Genomic DNA, 20,461 nt, shown 5'->3' with positions numbered 1-20,461 from the left:
GAGGCGGTTGCGGGGGGTGGAGGAAAGAATAAAAGGAGGGAGGGAGGGAGGAATTCTGTGCATATGATTTTGTGGATGATCACGCCTCTTCCCGCATTTACTCAAACATACTTATGAAGTGTCAGCTCTGAACCAGGTCCTGTTCTGGGCTCTAGAGACACATTAGTGTCCACCTCAGTGGACAAAACAGACAAGACTCTTTAGTGGAGCTTACATTGTGCTGGGGCAGAGGAACAGTCGGGGGAGTACCTCCAGGAGGCCAGGGCCGTGTGCCTGCGAGGGCCGAGTGGGGAGTGGGGATGGGGGGGTGTGGGGATGGGGGGGTGAAGTTTGCCATTTTAATCCTCCTTTTTGAGCAGAGACCCAGGGGAGTGAGGAACAGCTAGAGCAGGGCAGAGGCCCTGGGGAAGGGGTCCACAGCCAGCAAGGAGGCCAGTGCAGGCCCACAGAGGGCAGGGAGTGATGAGGTCTGGCAGTGGACAAGCCAGAGCAGGCGGGGCCTCCGAGCCAGGCAGGACTTTGTTGGAATCTGTGATCTGGACTGAACATCCTCTCCAGGCTTTCCTGACTTGGCCTCCAGCTGGCCAGTCCTCCCTTTCCCAGTGGAAGGGGTGTCAGACACCCCTCAGGCCCAGGAGCCGGCTCCCGTGTGGACGCGTCCTCAGCCGCAGTCCAGCCTGACTGAGCCTCTCCAGGCAGAGTACTGGCCCCCGGGGCTCTGGCTTTGGCCTTGGCAAGCAGCTGTCCCCTCGGCAGCAGGGTCTCAGGCCTGGCCGAGCAGCTGCCCGCTGGGCCTTGGAGGTGGCCTGTGGCCCAACTAGCTCTGTTCACTGCTCACCGCGGGAGCGCTCCCTGGAGCCCTCCTCTGGGCAAAGCCGGACCCCATGCGGGGTTCTACCTGGGGTGCAGGGCCCGAGGGGCTGAGGCACACCGGCCCTGGTTCACACTTGCCTTGTGCTCGCAGTTGGCTTGACATTTCTGAGCCTCAGTTGCCTCATCTGTAAAACAGGGACGGTGCTCAGAGCAGCCTTGGAGGCCTTTCTGTGAACTGAACGAGAGAGGGCGGGGCAGAGACCGCGTGGCCGCCGCCCGCCCTCATGTTCGAGAGAGGCTGTCGTTTGCTCAAGGCCATGCAGCCCGCTTGAGGGGCGCAGGGGGCCGGGGGCCGGAGGCCTCACCGAGGGGCAGTCCTGATCTCAAGCCCGGGTCCACGTCTGGGGAGGAAGCAGGTGCCGGCAGGACGGAATGGGCGAAGGGTCTGTCTCACCTGCAGGCTCAGATCTCCCAGCTTCTGGCACTCACAGTTCAGCCAAAGCACTGAGGTCGGGAGAGCCCCGCTGGCTCCCTCGCCACCCCTGTGCCTGCTGCTAGGCTGGCGGCCCTCCTCCCGCTAATGAGCTCCTCGGAGTGGCGGTCATTAGCCAAAGCCCCTGTGGGCGGCCCCACCACCGCCAGGCTGGGAAGGCTTGCTCTCCCCTCCCAAAGCCTGTGTCTACTCAGGCCGCCCGCCCCGTTGACCCCTTGGCCCCAGGTCGGGGAGGCCACTGCCGCAGGGAGAGCTGGCAGGCTGCGAGAAGGGCCCCGGAGGGCCTAGACTGACGTGTGTGGAGCCGTCCAGGCTGGGGTACTCGCAAACGCCCTGTTGCCAGCGTGCACAGATGGTCCGGGCTTGGGATCGCTCGCCCCTGAGGGGGGCACCGGTTTGCCAGTTCAGCAAAGGGAAGTGTGTCTGCTACCACAGTGCCCCCGCTCTGCCCACTCCAGCCCCTCCTGTGTCAGCAGAGCATCTCTCCCTTCCAGGTTGCAGAACAGCTCCTCCTCGGCCCCTGAAGTTCTGTCCCCCGTGCAGAGCCTCCCGGGTGAACCTGACTTGCGGCTTGGATGGGAGAAATAGAAGAGCCTCTTTCTGGGTGATGACCCCTCTATGTGTCCCACCCTGTGATCTCTCTCATTGGCCTCTGTGTTGTGGGCAGCTGCCCCCGACCCCAAGGGACAGGGCACCCAGGACGCCTCACCACATAGATGGCTTGGTGGGGCCGACCCCGCCTGGGATCGGTACTGCACCCACCCCACCCCTCCCGCACCCCCTCGCCCTGGTGGGCAGAGTCCACAGACACCAGGCTGAGCCAGGGCTCGCTCTGGATGTAAGGTCAGCATTTCAGGGAAGAGGAAAGTGTGACGCCAGAGAAACCGCATTCAGCACACACCTTGCTCTGTCTTCTCCCACACACAGTTCAGCCTGACGTGCAAAATTTAGGAGGAAAACATGACATTTCTGGTTTTGAGCAATGGTTTTAAAGCTAGAATTGGCAAAACCAGTGCAGCCACTTAGAAAGAGCAGCCTCAGCTCAGGCCACAGTGCTGAGGACACAGGAGGTCTTTTGGGCTCCGCTTGCTGGGGCAAGGTTTTTGAGCACGGCGCAGAGCTGCAGCTCTCCCTCCCCTTGGTGGGTTGTGATAGCCGGGCAAGTTCAAGGTAACCTGTGCGTCGGCCCCTTCTCTGCAGCCAGCAGAGCAGGAGAATGAGAGGGTGGGATTCCACTAGAGGCGAGCTGTGACCAGGAAGCCACAGTGTCCTCTCCCACAGCCCCAGGGTGCTGCAGCCTCACCTCCCAAGGGGCCTGCCCATCTCCTACTTTGCACAACTGGGAAGAACTGAGTTCCCACCCATCCCCCTGGGCCCCCAGAACCTGTAGCTGCCTTTAATCTACCCAGGATCTGCCCCCAAGCATCATTCGTGCTCCTGGCTCCACTCCAGCTTAGAGAAATAATGTTCCATTTCCAGGGACCCCAGAGAGCCAGGGCTGGTCTAGCACAGTCTCAGCGCTCAGTGAACACAAAAGCATAATGACAGCAACCCTGGTGGTGGTCCAGAGCTACACATCCAGTGGTTCTGAGCGATGGAGATTCTGTCCTCTGCCCTTGCGCCCAGCATAGGAGGGGTGAGTGGGGTGGGAGGCTCAGGGACACAGTTCTTCCTCCTGGAGCCTGGGGTGTCCTTGCAGGCTGCTCTCCAGTGCTTCGCCTTTGCCTGCAGGAGCAGTGCTCCCTGCACCAGGGCAGCTCTGAGGGCTGGAGCGGTCCAGCATCCAGCCACAGAGCAAAAGCAGGCTCTTCTGCATCCTCTAAGACGTTTAGAGACATGATCTCTAAACTGTATGGGCTCTTCCTGAAAATTTCAAGAAGCACCCCCGGACTTCTGCTGGAATCTATTTCCCGTATGACCAGAAAACAGAAAGAGAGGATTTGGGACTCCCCCAACATAAAAAGCTGAGAACTGTGCCATAATTGCTTTTTTACTTTTATTTTTATTTTTGCCCAAAACAATAGCAAAGGACAATGAGGACAACCTGGGGTCTCTTTGTGACCCCGTGGGTTCTGTGGCTCTTCAGCGACTTCCCTGCCCACCCCGTAGATGATAAACCTCAGGGCTCTGCTCACGGTGTGTGCAGCTCAGCACGGCATCTTCCTGGTCCCCGGCTTGTGTGCTGGGGAAGCCACTCGAACACTCAGGGCCCTTCAGGACTTCACTTGCCAAAGATGAAACTGAAACTCTCTGAAGGATGCTCAGCCCTGCCCTGGTTTCTCTGGGACTGTGCATTCTGTCTGAGGCTCTGGGTTTGGGGAGAGCCCGCTTGGAGCTCCCGCAGCCAAGGCTCATGTTGAGACTACTTAAGTCCCAGGAGGCCTTGGGACCGTCACTTCCCGGTGTCCGTCATCACCGCGCGGCTGCGTCCGCTCCCCCGGTGACTTCCCCTGTGGAGCGGGAGGGGGCGCCGCTGGGCGGGTGGAGACAAGGAGGCTCATCTGTTCCCCACCCTTCTCCCGCCCGCACTGAGAACATCCTCCTCTTTCTTAGAAGAAAAGGGGGAAGATGACACGGTGTCTTCCACCTAAAGACGTTCTCCTTCCTGCAGCAATGCTTCTGCGATTTACATTAGGGGCTGCAACGGGCCGGAGTAAATGGAGCAGGTTTGCAATTAGTTTTCAAAGTACTTATCTCATTAAAGTAAATGAATTATTGATTTAGTGACACTCATGCTTTTAGTGAGTGGCGTGGTGCCATCCTCGCTCTGTGCCTTGGCTCTGGGAGCCGGTGGCCGGCACAAGCAAACTTGCTTGGCGTAGTTTTTTTTTTTTTTTTTTTTTTAATATTTTCTTCTCGTTATTTAGCTTTGTAATTAAAGTGGATCCACATGAGAAATGGAGGGTCGGTTTATGGGAATAGAAGCTCCAGGGATGAGCGTGCCCGCCTCCCTGCAGGAAGGAACGGAGCTAATAAGTGTCTGACCTCAACAGCTAATGGAGGTCGAGGCAGGAGGGGAGGGGAGGGGAGCACCCCTGGGGGGTGGGGGAGGGCTTAGGGTGGACCACTGCTGCTGGCCCGTCAGCAAGCCCCTTTCCCCCGGACCATGGAATTCACGGCTTTGGAAGGTAGCTCCCCAAATTCCTAGAGGACTGTGACCAGGAGTTGGCGGAGTGACCGTCGGGAAGAACCGAGGGGGTCGGCAGGGATGGCAGCTGGGCTGGTCCTTGGCTCCGGCAAGCAGAGGGCGCAGGAGCTCTGCCCTGAGGCAGAAGATGGAAGTTTGCGCTTGGTTTGGCGTCGGTGCGAATCCCAGCAGCACTGCTGTCCCCAGGACGTACAGGAGGGCCTTCCTGTCCCAGGGCCCTGGAAAGTGGGTCGCAGGAGGGGAGAGGGAGAGGGCCCAGGATGCTGGCATGAGCTGCAGTGCCCCAGGACGGAAACCAGCAGGTCTGGGAGGACACGCCAAGTGCCAGCTGCTGACCTCGGGCGGCCCCTGCCCATCCAGGTGCTGACTCGGCGTCTCCCCGAGTCCGCCCCCAGAGGTGCCGTCACCAGGGGAAGATGGGGCACCCCATTCGAGGCCGCTGGCTTCTGCCGGCCTCGGCGTCTGGCTGCCGCTGATTTCCACCCTTGGTTCAGATTCACGTGGCCTTGCCCCAGAGCACAGCTGGCGGGGACAGCACTCTGGAGTGACAAATGGGGGAGCGTGGGCTGTGCCCCTGTGAGTTACTTCTTGGAACAGTTGTGGCAGGACAGATGTTGGAGTGGCCGAGTGTCCCTCGTGGTGTCATTAGCATCCAGCCCCTGGCTGGGCGGGGCCTCACCATAGGGGTCTGCGGCACCGTCACCCCAGACACCCCCTCCCTGGCTGCTCTGTACTCCCCTCGTTCCCCCACCCACAACAGGCATGCCCACAGCCCCCCCACCAACTGCCCATTTCCTATCCTGGGGACAGGACCGGGACCAGACTGGCTGGGAAGGATGTGGGCCTGAGAAGGGCCTGCAGGAAAGGCCTGGCAAGAGGCCGAGTTTCAGAGGGGTCAGCTGAGGAGGGGAGAGTCGGGCGGATCCAGCACGTGGGACGGGGAAGTCAGCTAAGCCCCCTCGGGGCCCTCAGAAAAGGCTGTCTGCCCTCCGGCATGGCTGACGGTCCCTGCCAGGGTGGAAGGCTCTACCTGGAGCTGGATCGGGGAAGGGTGGGGCCCGGCGGCAGGTGTTACCCCACCCACTGCATTGGCCTGTAGGCTCAACCATTTCCCCAGAGCGTCTAGTCCATGGCAAGACCCAGAGTGGCCATCACCCGGGCAGTGGGCACATCCAAGTATCAGGCCCAGCTGAACAGTGTACTCATCCATGTGAGGAACCCATGCAGGGATGGTTGGCTTCACGGGACACGGCTGGTCCATCGCTGCCCACGGCCTGGACTGACCCTGCATGGGGCCGCAGTCCAGGAGTTGCTGAGAGGGCTCAGGAGTGGCCCCTGGTGGCAGCAGACCATCCAGGCTATGGGTCCTCCCAGGACAGGAAGGCAGTGCCCTCAGAGCACCCTGGGCACTGCTGACATTTCAGGGCTGAAGTTCCATCGCCATCCCCCAGACCCTTAGATGGGGCCAGGGGTGGGCTGGACAACAAGGGGTCCCTCCCTCTATCTACATCCAAGATCAGCCTGCTGGAGTCCAGCTGGTCAGCTGTGAGGCTGGACCTCAGGGCTACGTGCCCCAGAATGAGGAGAAGGGGCTGCTATGGCAGGGGGACCCTGGGAGCGAGTGATATTCCTTACCTGCTGCCACCAAGGGGCCGGGTTGTGAGAGGACAGATCAGTGCTGAGCAGCAGCTGCCTCCTCCAGACTCCAAGGTCCCCTCCCTGACGCCAGGACATCTGAGACCCTCTCAGAAAGTTGCCCTCACTCTCATGACCTTTAAAACTCCCTGAATGATTGCTGGGAGCCCACTGAGCCTGGGTGTCAGGGACCCAGCAGTGAGCCGGTCCCCCCGGCACAGCTGCGTGCTTAGGCTTGGGCATCCGGGCCGCTTGCATCTGGGCCACTTCCTTTAGTCACTGATGACTCAGAAGAAGTCCTGACACAGTGGGCAGAGGGCTCCTTCCCGAGCCCATTCGCAGCAGGCTGCATGGGGAGAACAAAGAGCTTGGGTTTGGGAATCTGACCTGGATCCACACGTGGGTTCCTCATCCATTTAGTTCTGCTGTGTGACCCCAGGCAAAGTGCTCAACCTCTCTGAGCTTCGTGGATGATAATCCTGCCCCCACCTTGTCCTGAATTCTGTACCGTAGTTGGGAGAATTTAAGTTGTATGAGCAAGTAAACAGTCTCGGAGAATGCCTGGCAACAGGAGGTGCTCAGCAAACAGCCAGAAGCTCAGCAGCGCAGCGGGGCGTTTGTCGTAGTGGCTGCCGCCAGCTGAACACGAACCACCCGGCCTGTGACCTGAAATTCCAGACATGTCCCCCCAGTTTCCAGCACCCGCTCCCAGCCGGGATGCTTCCCAGAGCAGTAAATTGGGGCTGTTGCTAACTGGTTCGAATGTGGCTTGAAAAGAAAAGACTATACACACACACACACACACACACACACACACACACACACACACATCTTTCTTTGTGATGAAATTTTTTTTTCATTTAATTAAAAATGTTGACATTGTGCCTGGACACCCCGCCAGAGAAAGTGGCTATAAATTAAGCATTAAATCTTTAATGGTCCATAAAGAAATATTCGTTGCTGGTTACGTATATACTGGATATAAATAGATACAGAGAGGGCTTTTTTCATCTGGGAGGCAGATTTTTTTTAACCTCAGCTGGATAATCCTGTTAAGTGAATGTAATTAAAAGTTAAATTAATCCACATCCTCCCCCGGCTGTGTCTGGTAGGGGGGAGTGGGGTGCTAAGGGAGGGGGAGGTTGGCTTCATCTGGCTTTAACCCCTCTTGGGGAAACGCTGGGCGTTTCCCTCCAAGGAGCCCATGGGTCACCAGGGTCCACTTGGACCTGCCTGGCTCGGGGTTCGTGTTCTCTGGCTCCCTTCCCTAACAGCACCCGATGGGAGGGTCAGCAGAGACAGCTCAGGGAGCAACTTTGCCAAGTTCCAGGCTCTGAGGAGAGCAGGGCCAACTGGGAGAGGGCTCAGGGTGGGCTCACCATGGCCCAGGGACAATGGGATTCAGAAAACCCTCTTCCTTCCCCTCTGCAAGGAAGGACTCGGGGTCTGTGAGGTTTGGACATTGGAGAGGCTATCCTCTGTGAATATTAATGCTTGGAAAGGCAGGAGGTGAGAGAGAGAGATTGGCTAGAAGGGTAAACAGAACCAGGATTCTGTGTCTAGGGCCTTTCCCCTAGAGGAGTGTGTTAGTTCCCTGTTGCTGTAACACACTTAGTGACTTAAAACCACACAGATGTATCATCTCATGTGTCTGGAGGCCAGAAGTCCGACACCAGTCTCACTGGGCCAGAATCAAAACGTCGACAGAGCTGTGCTTCCTCAGGATGCTCTGGGGAGAATTCGGTTTCGTGCTTTTTCCAGCTTCTAGATGCCACTGCATCCGTTGGCTCGTGGCCCCTTCCCTCTCCACCCTGTGGCTTGTGGCCCCCCTGGGTGGGGGCACATCCAGATTTGCATCATGGAAGTGTCACCTGGCTGTTGAGTGGAGAGCAGACTGGAGAGAGCCGGAGTGGAGGCAGGAGACCATTTGGGGGCTGGTCCAGGGGAGAAGTGATGGCTTTGGGGCCAGGGAAGGGGGATGTGGCATGGAGGGGACATAGAAGTGGATGACTCTAAGGCCAAATTCACAGAATCGGTGATGGACAGGATGATGGGGCATGAGGGAGGGAGGGAGGGCAGGGTTGCCACCAGGTGACCTGCTCACTTGAATGAGTGACGACTTTTTTTGGTGAAATGGGTCCCACTGGAATAGGACCAGGAGCCACGGACATGGGGGTTGGAGTTGGCTGGTTGAGTTGGCCTGACCCTCGGGGACCTCGAGGAGGTGCCAAGTCCAGCATCCCTGGGATGCAGATGGTGGCTGCAGCCGGAGTGCTGGTGGGGTTCCATGGGGAGAAGGCAGAGGGTAAGAAGAGAAAGGGGCCAGGTTGAGCCCTCGGGTACCCACTAGAGGAGGCTGGAGCTGCAAGGAGGGTGGAGAAGGAAAGGCCGGAGCGGCGCGAGGATGACTGGCGGGGGCGGGGTGGGCAGCCTGGGAGGCCTGAGGGTTTGGTCAGCAGGCTCCCGTTCCGCTGCGACACTGAGAAAGGCAAGGCTGACTGAGACCGCCTGACAGTTCAGCTGAGTGAGGTTATGGGTAGAGGAAAAGGAATTGGTCTTTTGGGGCACAGACAAGCATGTCGTGGACCCAGAGGACTCTCTTCTTGACCGGAGCGTGGATCTGTGACTGGGGAGCTGAGGGGAGGCAGGCGTGGGAAGGTGGGTTGGCACCAGGTATGAGTGGCCGGGGCACCAGGTGAAGAGGTCTGAACCTTCCCCGAGCCTGCGGGCCATGGCCAGCTGTGACGGGGTCAGGGTTGTGATGCTGCAGGGTCATTCAGCCACGCACTGGGGCGGGACCCATGGTGGAGGGGGCGGCGCCCAGAGCAAGTTCAGAGGCTGCACGGAACTGCAGGGAGAGAAGGCACCCTTAGCCAGGTGGATTTGTGAGTGGTGAGGCACAAACAGGTACCGAGGTGTTGAGGAGGGAGGGCAGTTTGGGTGGGACAAGGGAGGGGGACAAGAGAGGATGCCCGGAGGTTCTGAGTCTGGGCGCTGGGTCAGCATCAGCACCATCGGCTGAACTGGGAGATGCAGGGCTTGGCGGAGGTTCTCAGGAGGGGCGACCACCCCTTCTCCTTCCCGCACCTTCAGTTTGCGTGTTTCCTGGCATGAGTGACCAGACGGCGATGTCCGGGAGGGATGTGGGGATGCTGGGCTGGACACCTTGATGTAGAAGGTCTTGGAGGACAGAGAGTGGATGGAGCCAGGGCACAGAGAGATGGTCCTGTCTCAGTGACAGGTGGTCCGGGTGCGTGTCACTGGGAGGAGAGCAGGGCAAACAGGAGGGAAGCCAGGGGAGCCGCTAAGGAGGCTGAGCAGGCCGTGAGGGGACACGGAGAGCCCAGGACAGGGTGCTATAAATCAGACGTCCTCCAAGCGAGGCAGGGCGCGTGAGCCCCACCCAACACTCGCATCCACTGAAGCAAGTGACCGACCACGGTCTGCCCGCGACGACACGTCCACCCATACCTCGAGATCTGCTCACTTCACAGCCCTCACCAGGGACTCCTCCTACAACAAAAGCCACTTTTGTTATTATTACTTACAGTCCTGACCATTAGCCTGAGGAATGTAAGCACAAACACACTCACAACGGACCACGCTCTCGTCTGTCTCAGCAAAGGATTTTGGCGTGAGCTGAAGACAGGGACGATCTGTTATTAAACAGACCCGACTGTCAACGCAGGCACAATCCGCAAATTAGCTGCTCGTCAGCAAGGGCCAGTCGCAGGCAGACGCTCGCCGGGGCACGGGTCTGACAGAAGCCCAGGTTCCCTTTTTACTTCTGAGGCCATTTCTGGTAGAAGATGCCAAAACTGACAAAGCCAGCAGAGACGTGCTAGTCCCGGAAGGTAGTTGCTGAGCATAATAGTCTTTTTGAGGTGGTTTGGGCAGCAGCAATCAGGTCGAGCCAGCAGCCTCCCAGCTGCACCAAGTGCTAACTGACCCTTTGAGGCCTCCCCCTTCAGGGGCGCACCCCTTAAAACCGGCTCCCTCCTGCAGGAGCCAGGACCCTGAGAGGGGAGGCCCGCAGGTGCAGCAGGTGAGGCTGGCAGGTGTTTTAAGAGGACCCAGGATTTGTTTGAATCTGGTGGGATAGGACGCACTGACACGGAAATGACTGTCTTTCCTAGAGAAGACTTTATACTCACAGTTCCCTAGGAACAGGAGGCGTGCCACGCAGGGCCACGCAGGGCCACGCAGGGCAGCACCGGGGTGGGTCAGGAGGCAGCGGGAGCCGGGAAATGTGGGCAAGAGCCTGGATTGTGGTTTCCTTGGGAAGAGACAGGTGAGGAAGTGTGGGCAGGCTTAGGATGGGCTAGTTGAGTCACCTCAGTGGGCTTGGGCATACGGGCTGTCCCGCGTTGTCTGGTGCCCGGCCCTGGGTAGTTAGGGCAGGCGGACAGTGGCCTGGATTATGAGAGCCCCATGGAGGGGGTTGGGGTGTGGGCTCTGTGTTGGTTGGTTTGTACATGAAAGACGGGCTTCCTGGGGAGCTGTCTGCCATCTCTAGGAAGTAGCCAGCCCTGGGAAGGGTAGTCCCTCTGGGGTTACCAAGGCCCCAGGTATCAAGGCATCGGAATACAGAAAACAAAAGACGTGGTTACGTGGCAGGTTTGGAGCAGGGCCGCCCAGGGCACGCTGAACAGAGGGAGGCAGTGAAGGGTGGGCTCCGACTTTGTTCATAGCTCAGCACCACCCCCCGCCCCGAATCTGCAGCCCAAGCGCAAACAGGCGACTCTGAGGACCTAAGCGCTCCCTGGCCGCTGGCGCTGCAGCACGCAGCGGCGGCTGTGCCTGAGTTCCCGGGCTTCACGGCCGTTCCAGCCGTGGGTTTGCAGGGCTCTGTGGCTGAGAGGTCGCAAGAGGCCTTTGTCAACTGCAGGAAGAAAGGGGGAGGCCTGCGTGGCAGGTCCCAGCTCGCAGTTAGGACCCAGCAGGGGGGGTCCTCCTGCCAAAGACAGGGTGGTGGGCATGGTCCCCTGGGTGGCCCGGCGAGCCTGCAGAGCTCCGAGGCTGGGGAAGAAACTCTGCAGGGCTAGGCCTTGCTGGCTAATAAGGCCAGGCGCTGGGCGCTCTGCAAATCAGCATCCTTTCCAGCCCCGTTCCCCAGAGAAAGTGACAGCGACACTCCTGCCACCGTAGGAGTGCCGCCTGGAGAAGCCTCAGCTCCCACCTGTGCGCAGGGGCAAAGGCGCCCGTCTGTCCAGCTTGCAGGGTGAGGGTTTGTGCAAAGGGCTCCCTAGCCCCTCGACCCACAGAACACAGCGCAGACTCAGTGAAGGAGAGTCATTCTTGTTTAGTTTTAAAACCCATGGCCCACCCTTTCTGCCCTGTTTGGGTGAAGTCCTCCCCGGCAGTGGCCAGGCGTCGTGCGAAAGCCTGGTCTCTTCTACTCCTCACAAAGGCCCCAGGAGGGTGGCGCTGTTGTCACCCCACTCTACAAGTGGGTAAACCAAGGCACTCAGGGGTTAGAAACCCACAGAAGTTTTCACGGCTACCCCAGGCTAGACCAGACTGTGGAGTAACCTCCAACGTAAGCACCCAGCACAACCAGGGACTCCTCTCCCTTTGAGGAACAGGACAAGGCAGCAGATACCCCACCCCAAGATTCTTCTCAAAATGGGCATCATCTCTGCCTCACTTTTCACTATTTCTACAAGCAATTCTCTAGTTATTGCATTAAATTCAAACAGCGTGATTCTGCGTGTCTTCCTCGTGGCACTGACAGTAGAAGCCACTGATGGAGGAAGACGGGACGTGGTCCTGGGACGTGGTCCTGGGACGTTGCCGGGACCCTGCCCGGCTCCTGTGGACTGTGCAAACAGCTGTAACTAGGTTGATGGAGACAGATTTCTGAACATCTTAGAGGAATGAACAGGTTGGTTTCTCAGGGGATTTGCTCAGGAAATGAGATTTTGCCCGTCTCCCAAAGGAGAAAGTGTATGTCTAAATTATTGATAGCAAAACATGCTCATCTGAGAAGCTAGTGTAGCAAGCCGTCTGCACTCCGAGTGGCGCTGTCTGTCCTGTGTATTAACTCAGCTCCTCCCCCGTCTCCACCACCCCACCCACCCACACCCCTGCACAACTGGGCAGCGTCCCACCCCCCACTTCTGTGCAGGAGTGGTGTCCTCAGGCCAGACCTGCCCCTCTAGCGGAGAGGCAGTGAGTCGTCAGGTTTCCAAGGAGCACCTATGTGCAGACACATCCCAGCTGTAGCTTTGAACACAGCCCAGGCTGACTCTCTGTGCTCAGGAGCTGCTGGCTTTTAAAGAAACAGAAGGGACAGGAGCCAAGTGGAGACTGGACGGCCGCCCAGACTTAGCCATCGCTGAACTAACTCCATTTCAGCTGAGTGTTGAAGAGAACATGACGTGCGGTGCCCGGCTCCCTGGGGAGCAGCTCAGACGGGCCCTTTGCTTTCGTTAGAAGGAACAGCACCCTCAGCATAATCGGACTCCAGCAGGCGGGAGCGCCCAGGAAACCAGACAGTCAGAGGTGTCCGAGTCCCACAGACCATGCTGGGCCCCTCTGTCTGGACTCAGTAACTATTTGTTGAGCGAATAAATGAACGAACTTTGAGACAGGGGAGCTATAAAATCGAGTGCTCTTCAGGGGGTCCACAACCCAGTGTGGCATCCAGGACAACCTGGAGAATGTGAGACAGTGGTCACTCTTATCTGGTATCCCTGTCATGCCTCATGGATGGTTTTGCATCCATTTTCATAACCACATTAAATGAAATGGAAATGTGTTAATGGGCAGAACACAAGATCAGAGAACACAAAAAGAACAGAAAAATACGGCTGTGGGTGCCTTGAAATCCAACCAGCAAGGCTGAGCCACCTTTTTTTTCCTGACCTTGCCAGCAGTCAAAGCAAAATGGAAAATGGGGCTGATCGTACGATTCTCGATGTCTTCAAAAGTGGCTTAAAATGTTCATCAACAGAGAAATAGACAGTATGTGGTATGTCCATACAGTGAAATATTAGTCAGCCTTTAAAAGGCATGAAATTCTGACACCTGCTGCAACCTACAGGAACCTTGAGGACACTGCTCAGTGAAGTAAGCCAGACACAGAAGGACAGATGCCGTAGGAGTCCACTGGCATGAGGTCCCTGGAGGGGTCAGATTCATGGAGACAGAAAGCAGGATGGCAGTGCCCGGGGCTGGGGGAGGGGGAGGGAGTTCATGTTTGACGGGGACCGAGTTTCAGTTTGGGAAGGTGAAGACGTCCTGGAGATGGGTGGTGATGATGGCTGCACAGCAGTGTGACTGTGCTTACCCCTGAACTGTGAGCCTAAAAATGGTTTAAAAGGTATTTTACCACAGTGACAAAGTCAAACAAACAAAACCCAAAAAGCCCCAAACAAACTAGAAGCAAAACACCCCTGAAGGGAGCAGCAGTTTTCCCGGGGTCTTTCGGTCCGAAAGGTATTCTTCAGGCTCCGACTGCAAGACGCCAGCGTGCCACTCAGCGCCTGCTCCTCAGACCACAGCTCGGCCGCGGCCTCCCCCTCCCTCTAGTTCGCATTAGGAGGACTCGCCCTCGGAGGGTGAGCACGAGCGGGCTGCCCACCGTGAGGATGATGTCACAGAGGGCCAGGGCGGAGGAGGAAAGGGCTGCGGGGTCTGGGACCCTGGCCACACAGGAAGGACAAGAGGGGTGCAGTGAGGGTGGGGGCGAATGGGAACATCCCAGGGCGTCTGGAGGAGGCTGGTGGCTTCGCATCCTGGGGCTGCGTAACAGCTGACCCCAAACCGGGGCACCTGCAGCAACTGGAGTACACCACCTCCCGGCCCTGGAGGCCCGAAGCCTGAAATGGAGGCATCAGTGGGGCCACCATCCCTCCGAAGCCTCTAGGGGAGGATCCTTCCGGCCTCTTCCAGCGTCTGGAAGCCCAGGCTTTGCTGGGCTTGTGGCTGCATCACTCGGTCTCTGCCTCTTCTCGGTGCCTGTGTCTGCTGCTTTTCTGGCTCCTATAGGGACACTCTCAGTGGACGCAGGGCCAGCCTAATCCAGGGAGATCCCACCTCGATCCTTAACCAGCTGCATCTGCAAAGACCCTCTCTCCCATTCCGAGGTTCCAGGTGGACACACACTTCTGGGGGGACCATTCCACCCAATACAGTTGGCATCTGGTCCACGGGGTGACAGCCAAGTGGGTTCTGTGGACTTGCTGGAATAACTCAGGGCTGGGCTCTGGGTGATTGGGGATTGCCTGTTGCAAAGCTGCTCAGGGAGGAGATGCCACACCCACCCTCCCGCCTCCCCTCCATGACTCCGGACCCTGGACCGTTTCCAAGTCCATGGTGGGGTCTCTGGTTGCCCTCCCCGGCTGCCATCTGCTTGGCAGCGTTGGGCATTCCTGTCCCAGCTCTGCCCTTTCGGAGCCATGTCAGCCTTGGGAAAATTCCCTCCCTGGGCCTCATGGGGCAGGGGGGTGACCCACATAATGCTGGTGGACAGCTCAGATGCTGGAAATGCCACCGGTCCTGTGACCAGTGAGCTCACACCCGTCCACAGGTCCACTCTGAGTTAAGCTCACGTGGGGGAGCCCTTCCCCACAGCCCTCCCCACCAGCTGCCCGCTGACCTCATCCCACCAGACAGAGCCTCCCACACAGCCTGGGCAGTTGACAGCATCTGGGGCCACCAGCAAAGTCCGAGGCAGCACAGGGGCCACGGTGCCGGGCCGGGCGGGAGTGCGGAAGCTCGGGACTGTGCTAGATCCGACAGGGCTGGGAGAGCCAGCTGGCCACAGGGGGTCAGAGACGGCACAGCGGGGGAGTCACAGACAGACAGGGGGTCTCTGCAGACACTGGGTACCCAAGCCGTCTGTGTCCCGAGGCCGGTGGGCCCACAGTGGGCTGCTGGGCTTCCCCCGCCCTCTGCCCGCACACTCGGCCGGGTCAGCCGTGTCGTCACTGCTGCAGGGCCCAGGGGGCGGCCCCGCGGGCAGAGGGTGAGGTGGGCCGCGTGCTCCCCGCTGGCTGGAGAAGGACTAAAGGCCTCGGAGCACCTTGAAGGGGGACTGAATGAGGAGCCCTGAGCCCCGCCCGGCCCTCCTGGGGGAGAGGTCTGGGCCGCTCTGGGCACAGAGCAACCTCGCTCCCGCCCTGCTGCCCCGTGGGGGCCCACCGAGGGGTGGGCCACAAGCTCAGGACCCAAGTAGCCCTGCAGCCACCCTGATGACCAGAACCTGCCAGAACCTTCAGTCTCCCTTGCAGTGCCTCAGGGTCTCTGCGCCACGAACCAGCTGCCCCGCCCTCCCCTCTTCCCCTGTCCTCTCCTCTTCTCTCCAAAGGTGAATTTCTTTTCATAAAAGGGGGGGAGGGCTTTAAAAACCATGGTGACCACCATCCTTGAAAGTCATGTTTGAGCCCCCCACAGTTAATTTTTTACTTACAGAGTTGCGCCCTCCAGCTTCAGTTCCTCTTAGAGACAGAGCGCAAGATGGACGATTTAATACAATCCGAGGAGCGCAGCAAGAGCTGCAGCGGGCAGGCGGGGTCTGACGCTGCCTCAGCGCCGCCCACCTGGCCGCGGCCCCCAGACGGTCCCGGAGCGGGCTGGGGGGGGGGGGCCAGGCTTGCTGAGCGGGGAACCTAACGAGCAGCGTGACCCGGGTGGGCAGGGGGCCCCCAGGGTCCTTGCTGGTGCCGTGTGCGGCGCCAGGTAAATCCGCTCTGACCGTAAACAGGAGCCCAGTACCGTGCTGCTCATCAGGGAAAACGCAGAAAGGAAAAAGCAAAGGGAGGAGCGAGTCCTGGGAAACTGCGTGCCGTGGGCGAAGCGTTCGTGTCCCCCCAGAGTTCACAGGTTGGCACCCCAACCCGCACTGTGACGTTCGTGTTAGGAGGTAGGGTCTTTGGAAGGTGACTGGCGTCCAGCGAGGCTGTGAGGGTCGGTCCCCGTGGGGTGACTGTCCATCATAACAGGAGCCCCGGGAACAAATGTCCCTCTAGAGGGACCCAGTCTTTCTCCTCAAAACTGTCACCCGGTTCCAGCCACTCACAGCAAACGCTTCATGGCCAGTTCATTCACGTGTTTCTTCACCAAACATGCACTGTGTCCGTCTGTGTTGGCCCCTCACCAGGCTCTGGGGACGCGGGGCCTCTCAGATATGGCCTCTGGGGGTGGGTGGGGGTCACAGTCTAGTGGGTGAGTGCCAGACGGTGGGGACCTCCCACGCCAGCAAACGGGGAGCAGCTCTGCTCCGGGAACCTCCTTGCCCCCCAAGGCTCCCCTGGGAAGTCTGCAGTCCAGAGCTCGGCAGACTTGGTGGGGAGGCTGTTCCACGGGGGCAGGCTGGCTGGAGACCCTCTGGGCTTGGTAAAGGTGTCTCGTTCTGTCTGGGCTTTGCTGAAGGGTCTTTCCACAGCGCGCTCGGGAGTCAGCGCCCCTGGTCTGACGAGCCATGTGCTCTTCTCCACGACCCTGACCCCTGATCATGGGTCAGAATCTCCGTAGCTGATTATCCCGCCGGGGGGCTGAGAGCCATGTGTGCCGCCTGTGAGGCTGAGGATCGGCTCCATGGGTCCTGACCCACCAGCACGCCCACGGGTGGATCCGTCTGCAAGGCCTGGAGCGGAGTGAGCCCTGGGCTCCTCCCCATCCTCCCCGAGACGGACAAGCTGGCTGAGGCGAGAGAGTAGAGGGCGGAGGGCAGGAAGGTGAGAAATGCCGGGGACATGGAGGAGGAAGGGAAGAAGCCAGTGTTCGTCTCAGAAACACAAGGCAGGCTCTTCGGGTCGGCCCGTCCTGACCCTGCAGGTCTGGCCAAGGCCATAGCGGGAGCAGGTCTGCACAGGGCCATGTGCACTGGGCCAACTTCCTTTCTCTCCAAGCAGCAACAGCCTCCAGGGAGGCACAGGGAGAAGTTCATCACCCCAGAGATTCTGTACCCGGACAGAGGACAGGAAGGGCCGGGAACTCCTCTCCGGAAGCACTAGGAAAACAGGCTGGACCCTCACATGCCACCGGTGGCGGGGGCAGGGGAGGCATTAGGCTCAGCAGGCCCTCCTGACTTTCCCTCTGGTTCTGGGTTTTTCAAAACACGGGTGTTCTTTGGTAAATGGACCTGGGTCCCAGCCTCGGAGTCTCCTGCCATGGACTGAGTTGGTGAAACCCCTGGGCTCAAATGGCACAGGTACCAAATAGTGTGCTTTGACCAAATAAGGACACTCATAACCACGGGAAACATTTAGGAGAACTCACGGAGTGACTCAAGACATTAGGATTGGCGGAGGCTGGGCAGGGTGGGGCTGGGGACACCTTGCCAACCTGATCTGTGCTGACGTTGCCCGAAGATTTGGGCCAGAAGCCTCCCTGGCGCTTAGAGGCAATCTGTGGGTTGAGCACAGTAAATATAGGAGAAGGGCCACGGGAGGTGTTTGGGTGGAGGAGAGACAAGGACAGGGAGGGGGCAGCGCCCCACCCCAAATCCTGGACTCGCCGGGTTCTCCTGCCCCGCAGCCGCGGGCCCTGCAGAGCTGACTCCCCCCACCCAGCTCCCAGGCGCTTGGCCCAGACCCACGCTCCAGGCTGTGTGTGTGTGTGTGTTTGCTCACTGGGGCTGACTGGATTGAATTAAATGGAACTAAATTGAATTGAATTGGGAGGAAAATTCACTTTCAGAAAAGAAACCAAGAAAAAAGTCAACCATAAGCACATGCCCCGGATCAACTGAAGGCGGCGGTGGATGCAAGCGGACTGACTCAGCCCATCTTGCTTTGTAAGGACGTCTTCGTTTGGCGGTGCCTCCCGATGCCATGCCATCGGCCCTCCTACCCCTGGGAGACGGGTGCTGGAAGCAGCTGCTCTCGCCATTTGGCGGGGGGGGGGGGGGTGGAATGCAGATCGGCAGAGGCCTCCTGATGGCCCCTCCTTGTGTGGTTCAAGTTCAGCCTTGCCTTGGCCCACAGCCCTCCCTGCAGCGGCTGGTGGGGGCGGCGGGGGTGGGGTATCCCGCAAAATAGCTCCTTCCTGACTCGCACAAACTCTCACGCAAGCCAAGCAGGCTCGGTGCATTCGGTGTTCTTCCACTTCTAATTCTCCTTCCCTACGCAGAAGGGTGCCTCTTTCCACCTGTGGGTGGCAGGGAGTGTGGCACCGCGGGAACCTGCCGGGGAAACCCGGTTGCCCCAGGTACTGGTGATGCCGTTGCTTCACCAGTGTGGGCCTTGGTTTTTTCATCTGAAAAATGGGTCTTGTGAGACTAGTGCCTGCACCTGGCACATAAAATGTGCAGAATCAGTGACAGCCACTGCCTGCTCCTCCCGGTGCTGCTGATCGTGGTAATGATGGTGATTTTCTTAAGAAAAGAGGCCCAGCCTGACTGCCTTTCGATTCCAGAAGCATTTTGCTTGTTTTTATCCTGTTTATGCTGAGTTAAAATAAAACACACACACACACACACACACACACACACACACACACACACAGTGGGGACAGGGGAAGGGGCAGTGACTGCTTAATGGGTATGTGGTTTCCTTTGGGGTGATGAAAAGTTCTAGAACCAGATACAGTGATGGTTGCACAACAGTGTGAATGTACGTACTACCCCTGAACCGTGCACTTTAAAATAATGACAGTGGTGAATTTTATGTTATGTGTATTTTACCATGATAAAAATGGGTGTGCAAGATATATGCATATAACATTATGAAACGTGGAGGGGGAGGGTTGAGCTCAGTGGTAGAGTGTGTGCTTACCATGTACAAGGTCCTGGGTTCAATCCCTAGTCTCTCCATTAAACATAAATAAATAAATAAACCTAATTACTTTCCCCAGCCCCCCCACAAAAAAATTATGAAACTTTACCAAAATAAATAAGAAAAATTTAAGTCCAGAAAAGGCGCACACACACCCCTCCTCATGTCTAATCTCTGAAGCGCTCGATGAGAAAAGGGCAGGACTAGGTGTTCAGACGCACGTGTGCGGCCCCCAGGCCCCCAGGAACCAGCTTTGTGGCTTTAGGCAGGTACCTGATCTCTCCGACCCGCGCTCCTGGGTTGTAAAACGAGTCAGTACCTGGCCCTGCCAGCCTGGCGCCGGCTCTGAGCCGCTGCTGTTGAGGGAGACTCCTGGGAGCTGCATCTGTTTCCAAACAGCTCACAATGGTGGCTTCTGAAAGCGTGTATTTGGTGGGATGTGGAATTCTCTTCCTTCTCTTCAAGCGATAGCAGCCCATCCACTTTTCTTTATCTTCTACATCGACTAATAAAATAGATTTGCACGCCACGACCCTGCACGGTGACACCTGGGGAGGTGGGAACAAACCAGCGCAGGCGGCAGGGGAACCCAGTTAGGGGTTAAACACCACCGTCCGAGATCTGCCAGGTCCCCGTTTGCACGCCACCTGAAGCCAGGTGGGCGTGCCCGAGAGAAGGGCGCGGCTCAGAGTCTGGGGCAAAGGGAAGAAAGCGAGGAAGCACAAAGGAACACCCTGGGAAGCGAGTCTGGGAACCGTGGCCGACAGGGCCCCAGTGTCCTGCCTGCCGTGGCCCGTTAAATCAAACGTGGGCTCCCAGCCACGTGCGCCGTCAGACCGCGGCAGGAGCGTAACCTGGGCGGGTTTCCGGGGCCTCCCAGGGAGGCCAGGCCTCCCCTTCGCGGCGTGGCTAGTCAGTGAGCCAACGCCAGCCAGCCACCACGTGTGCGCCGGTGACATCGACTCTAATTCTCTCTCCTTTCTCTCTTTTTTTCTTAGAGAGCCCACAGTGCCTCGGGAAAAATTGGCCGCATACAAGGTAGAAAGATTTCTTTTTTTTTTCCGTGAATAGTTTTTGACAGATACGCGCGTGTTGAACATCTTGGGAGCTGCTGGCAGTGGATGCAGGGGTTCTGGGCTTCCCTGTTTGCTGGGGGGAGGGGGGTTGGGGGCCAAGAGGGTGGGTGGCTTGTTTGGCTCGTGTCCCCCAGTGTGCTGGTCCAAAATGTACTGGGAAGGCAGGACTGGGGGAGTCAGAGGAGCCAGGAGGGAAATGAAGGGGCTGGAGTGTGTTTAAAGGCAGCACTGCCTAGCAGCTCCGAGTGTCTGGGGAAGCAGCGCAGACTCCTTCCCGGTCCCTTCCCCGCCTCCCCCGCCCAGGTGTGCGTCCCGGGACGGCATGGCCTCCGGAACCAAGGGCAGCTCGGCTCACTGGTCCAGGGGGTCCTGGACTCCTGGGGTGGGGGGGCTCAGTTCCCAATGCCGACCCCCACAGAGGGGGGACTGGACACTTCTGACCTGATCCCATGGTCCACGTGGTCCTCCTGCCTGCAGCTGATCCCCCTTGTAGGTTCGGTCACAGAGTTACAATTTGGAGGGAAATTATTATAAAAGGGATGCGTATTTGCTGTGAACAGAATTAGAAGATGCA

The 20,461-nt window shown here is 58.5% G+C and overlaps 1 protein-coding gene and 1 non-coding gene across 8 annotated transcripts in view; both read left to right on the top strand.

Annotated features, from left to right (window-relative positions):
• The window catches only part of RBFOX3 (RNA binding fox-1 homolog 3), a 424,204-nt gene that overhangs the window by 256,799 nt on the left and 146,944 nt on the right, over positions 1–20,461 (top strand). For 6 of the 7 annotated variants that reach the window (XM_074343842.1, XM_074343843.1, XM_074343845.1 and 3 more), the window contains one exon: positions 19,810–19,849. The exons of the other annotated variant lie outside the window; for it this stretch is intronic. Coding sequence is in view for 1 of the 6 variants with exons in the window: in XM_074343841.1 (XP_074199942.1) it covers positions 19,810–19,849 (40 nt within the window). In the remaining 5 variants the exon portion in view is untranslated. The remainder of the gene's footprint in view (positions 1–19,809; positions 19,850–20,461) is intronic. 7 annotated transcript variants of the gene reach the window in all.
• On the top strand, positions 18,777–18,849 carry TRNAG-ACC (transfer RNA glycine (anticodon ACC)). The gene has a single exon. It is a non-coding gene; the product is annotated as a tRNA-Gly (tRNA).

The sequence above is a fragment of the Camelus bactrianus genome, chromosome 16, assembly GCF_048773025.1.
Source record: "Camelus bactrianus isolate YW-2024 breed Bactrian camel chromosome 16, ASM4877302v1, whole genome shotgun sequence".
Taxonomy (NCBI): domain Eukaryota; kingdom Metazoa; phylum Chordata; class Mammalia; order Artiodactyla; family Camelidae; genus Camelus; species Camelus bactrianus.
This window is presented reverse-complemented; position numbering and strand designations above follow the sequence as displayed.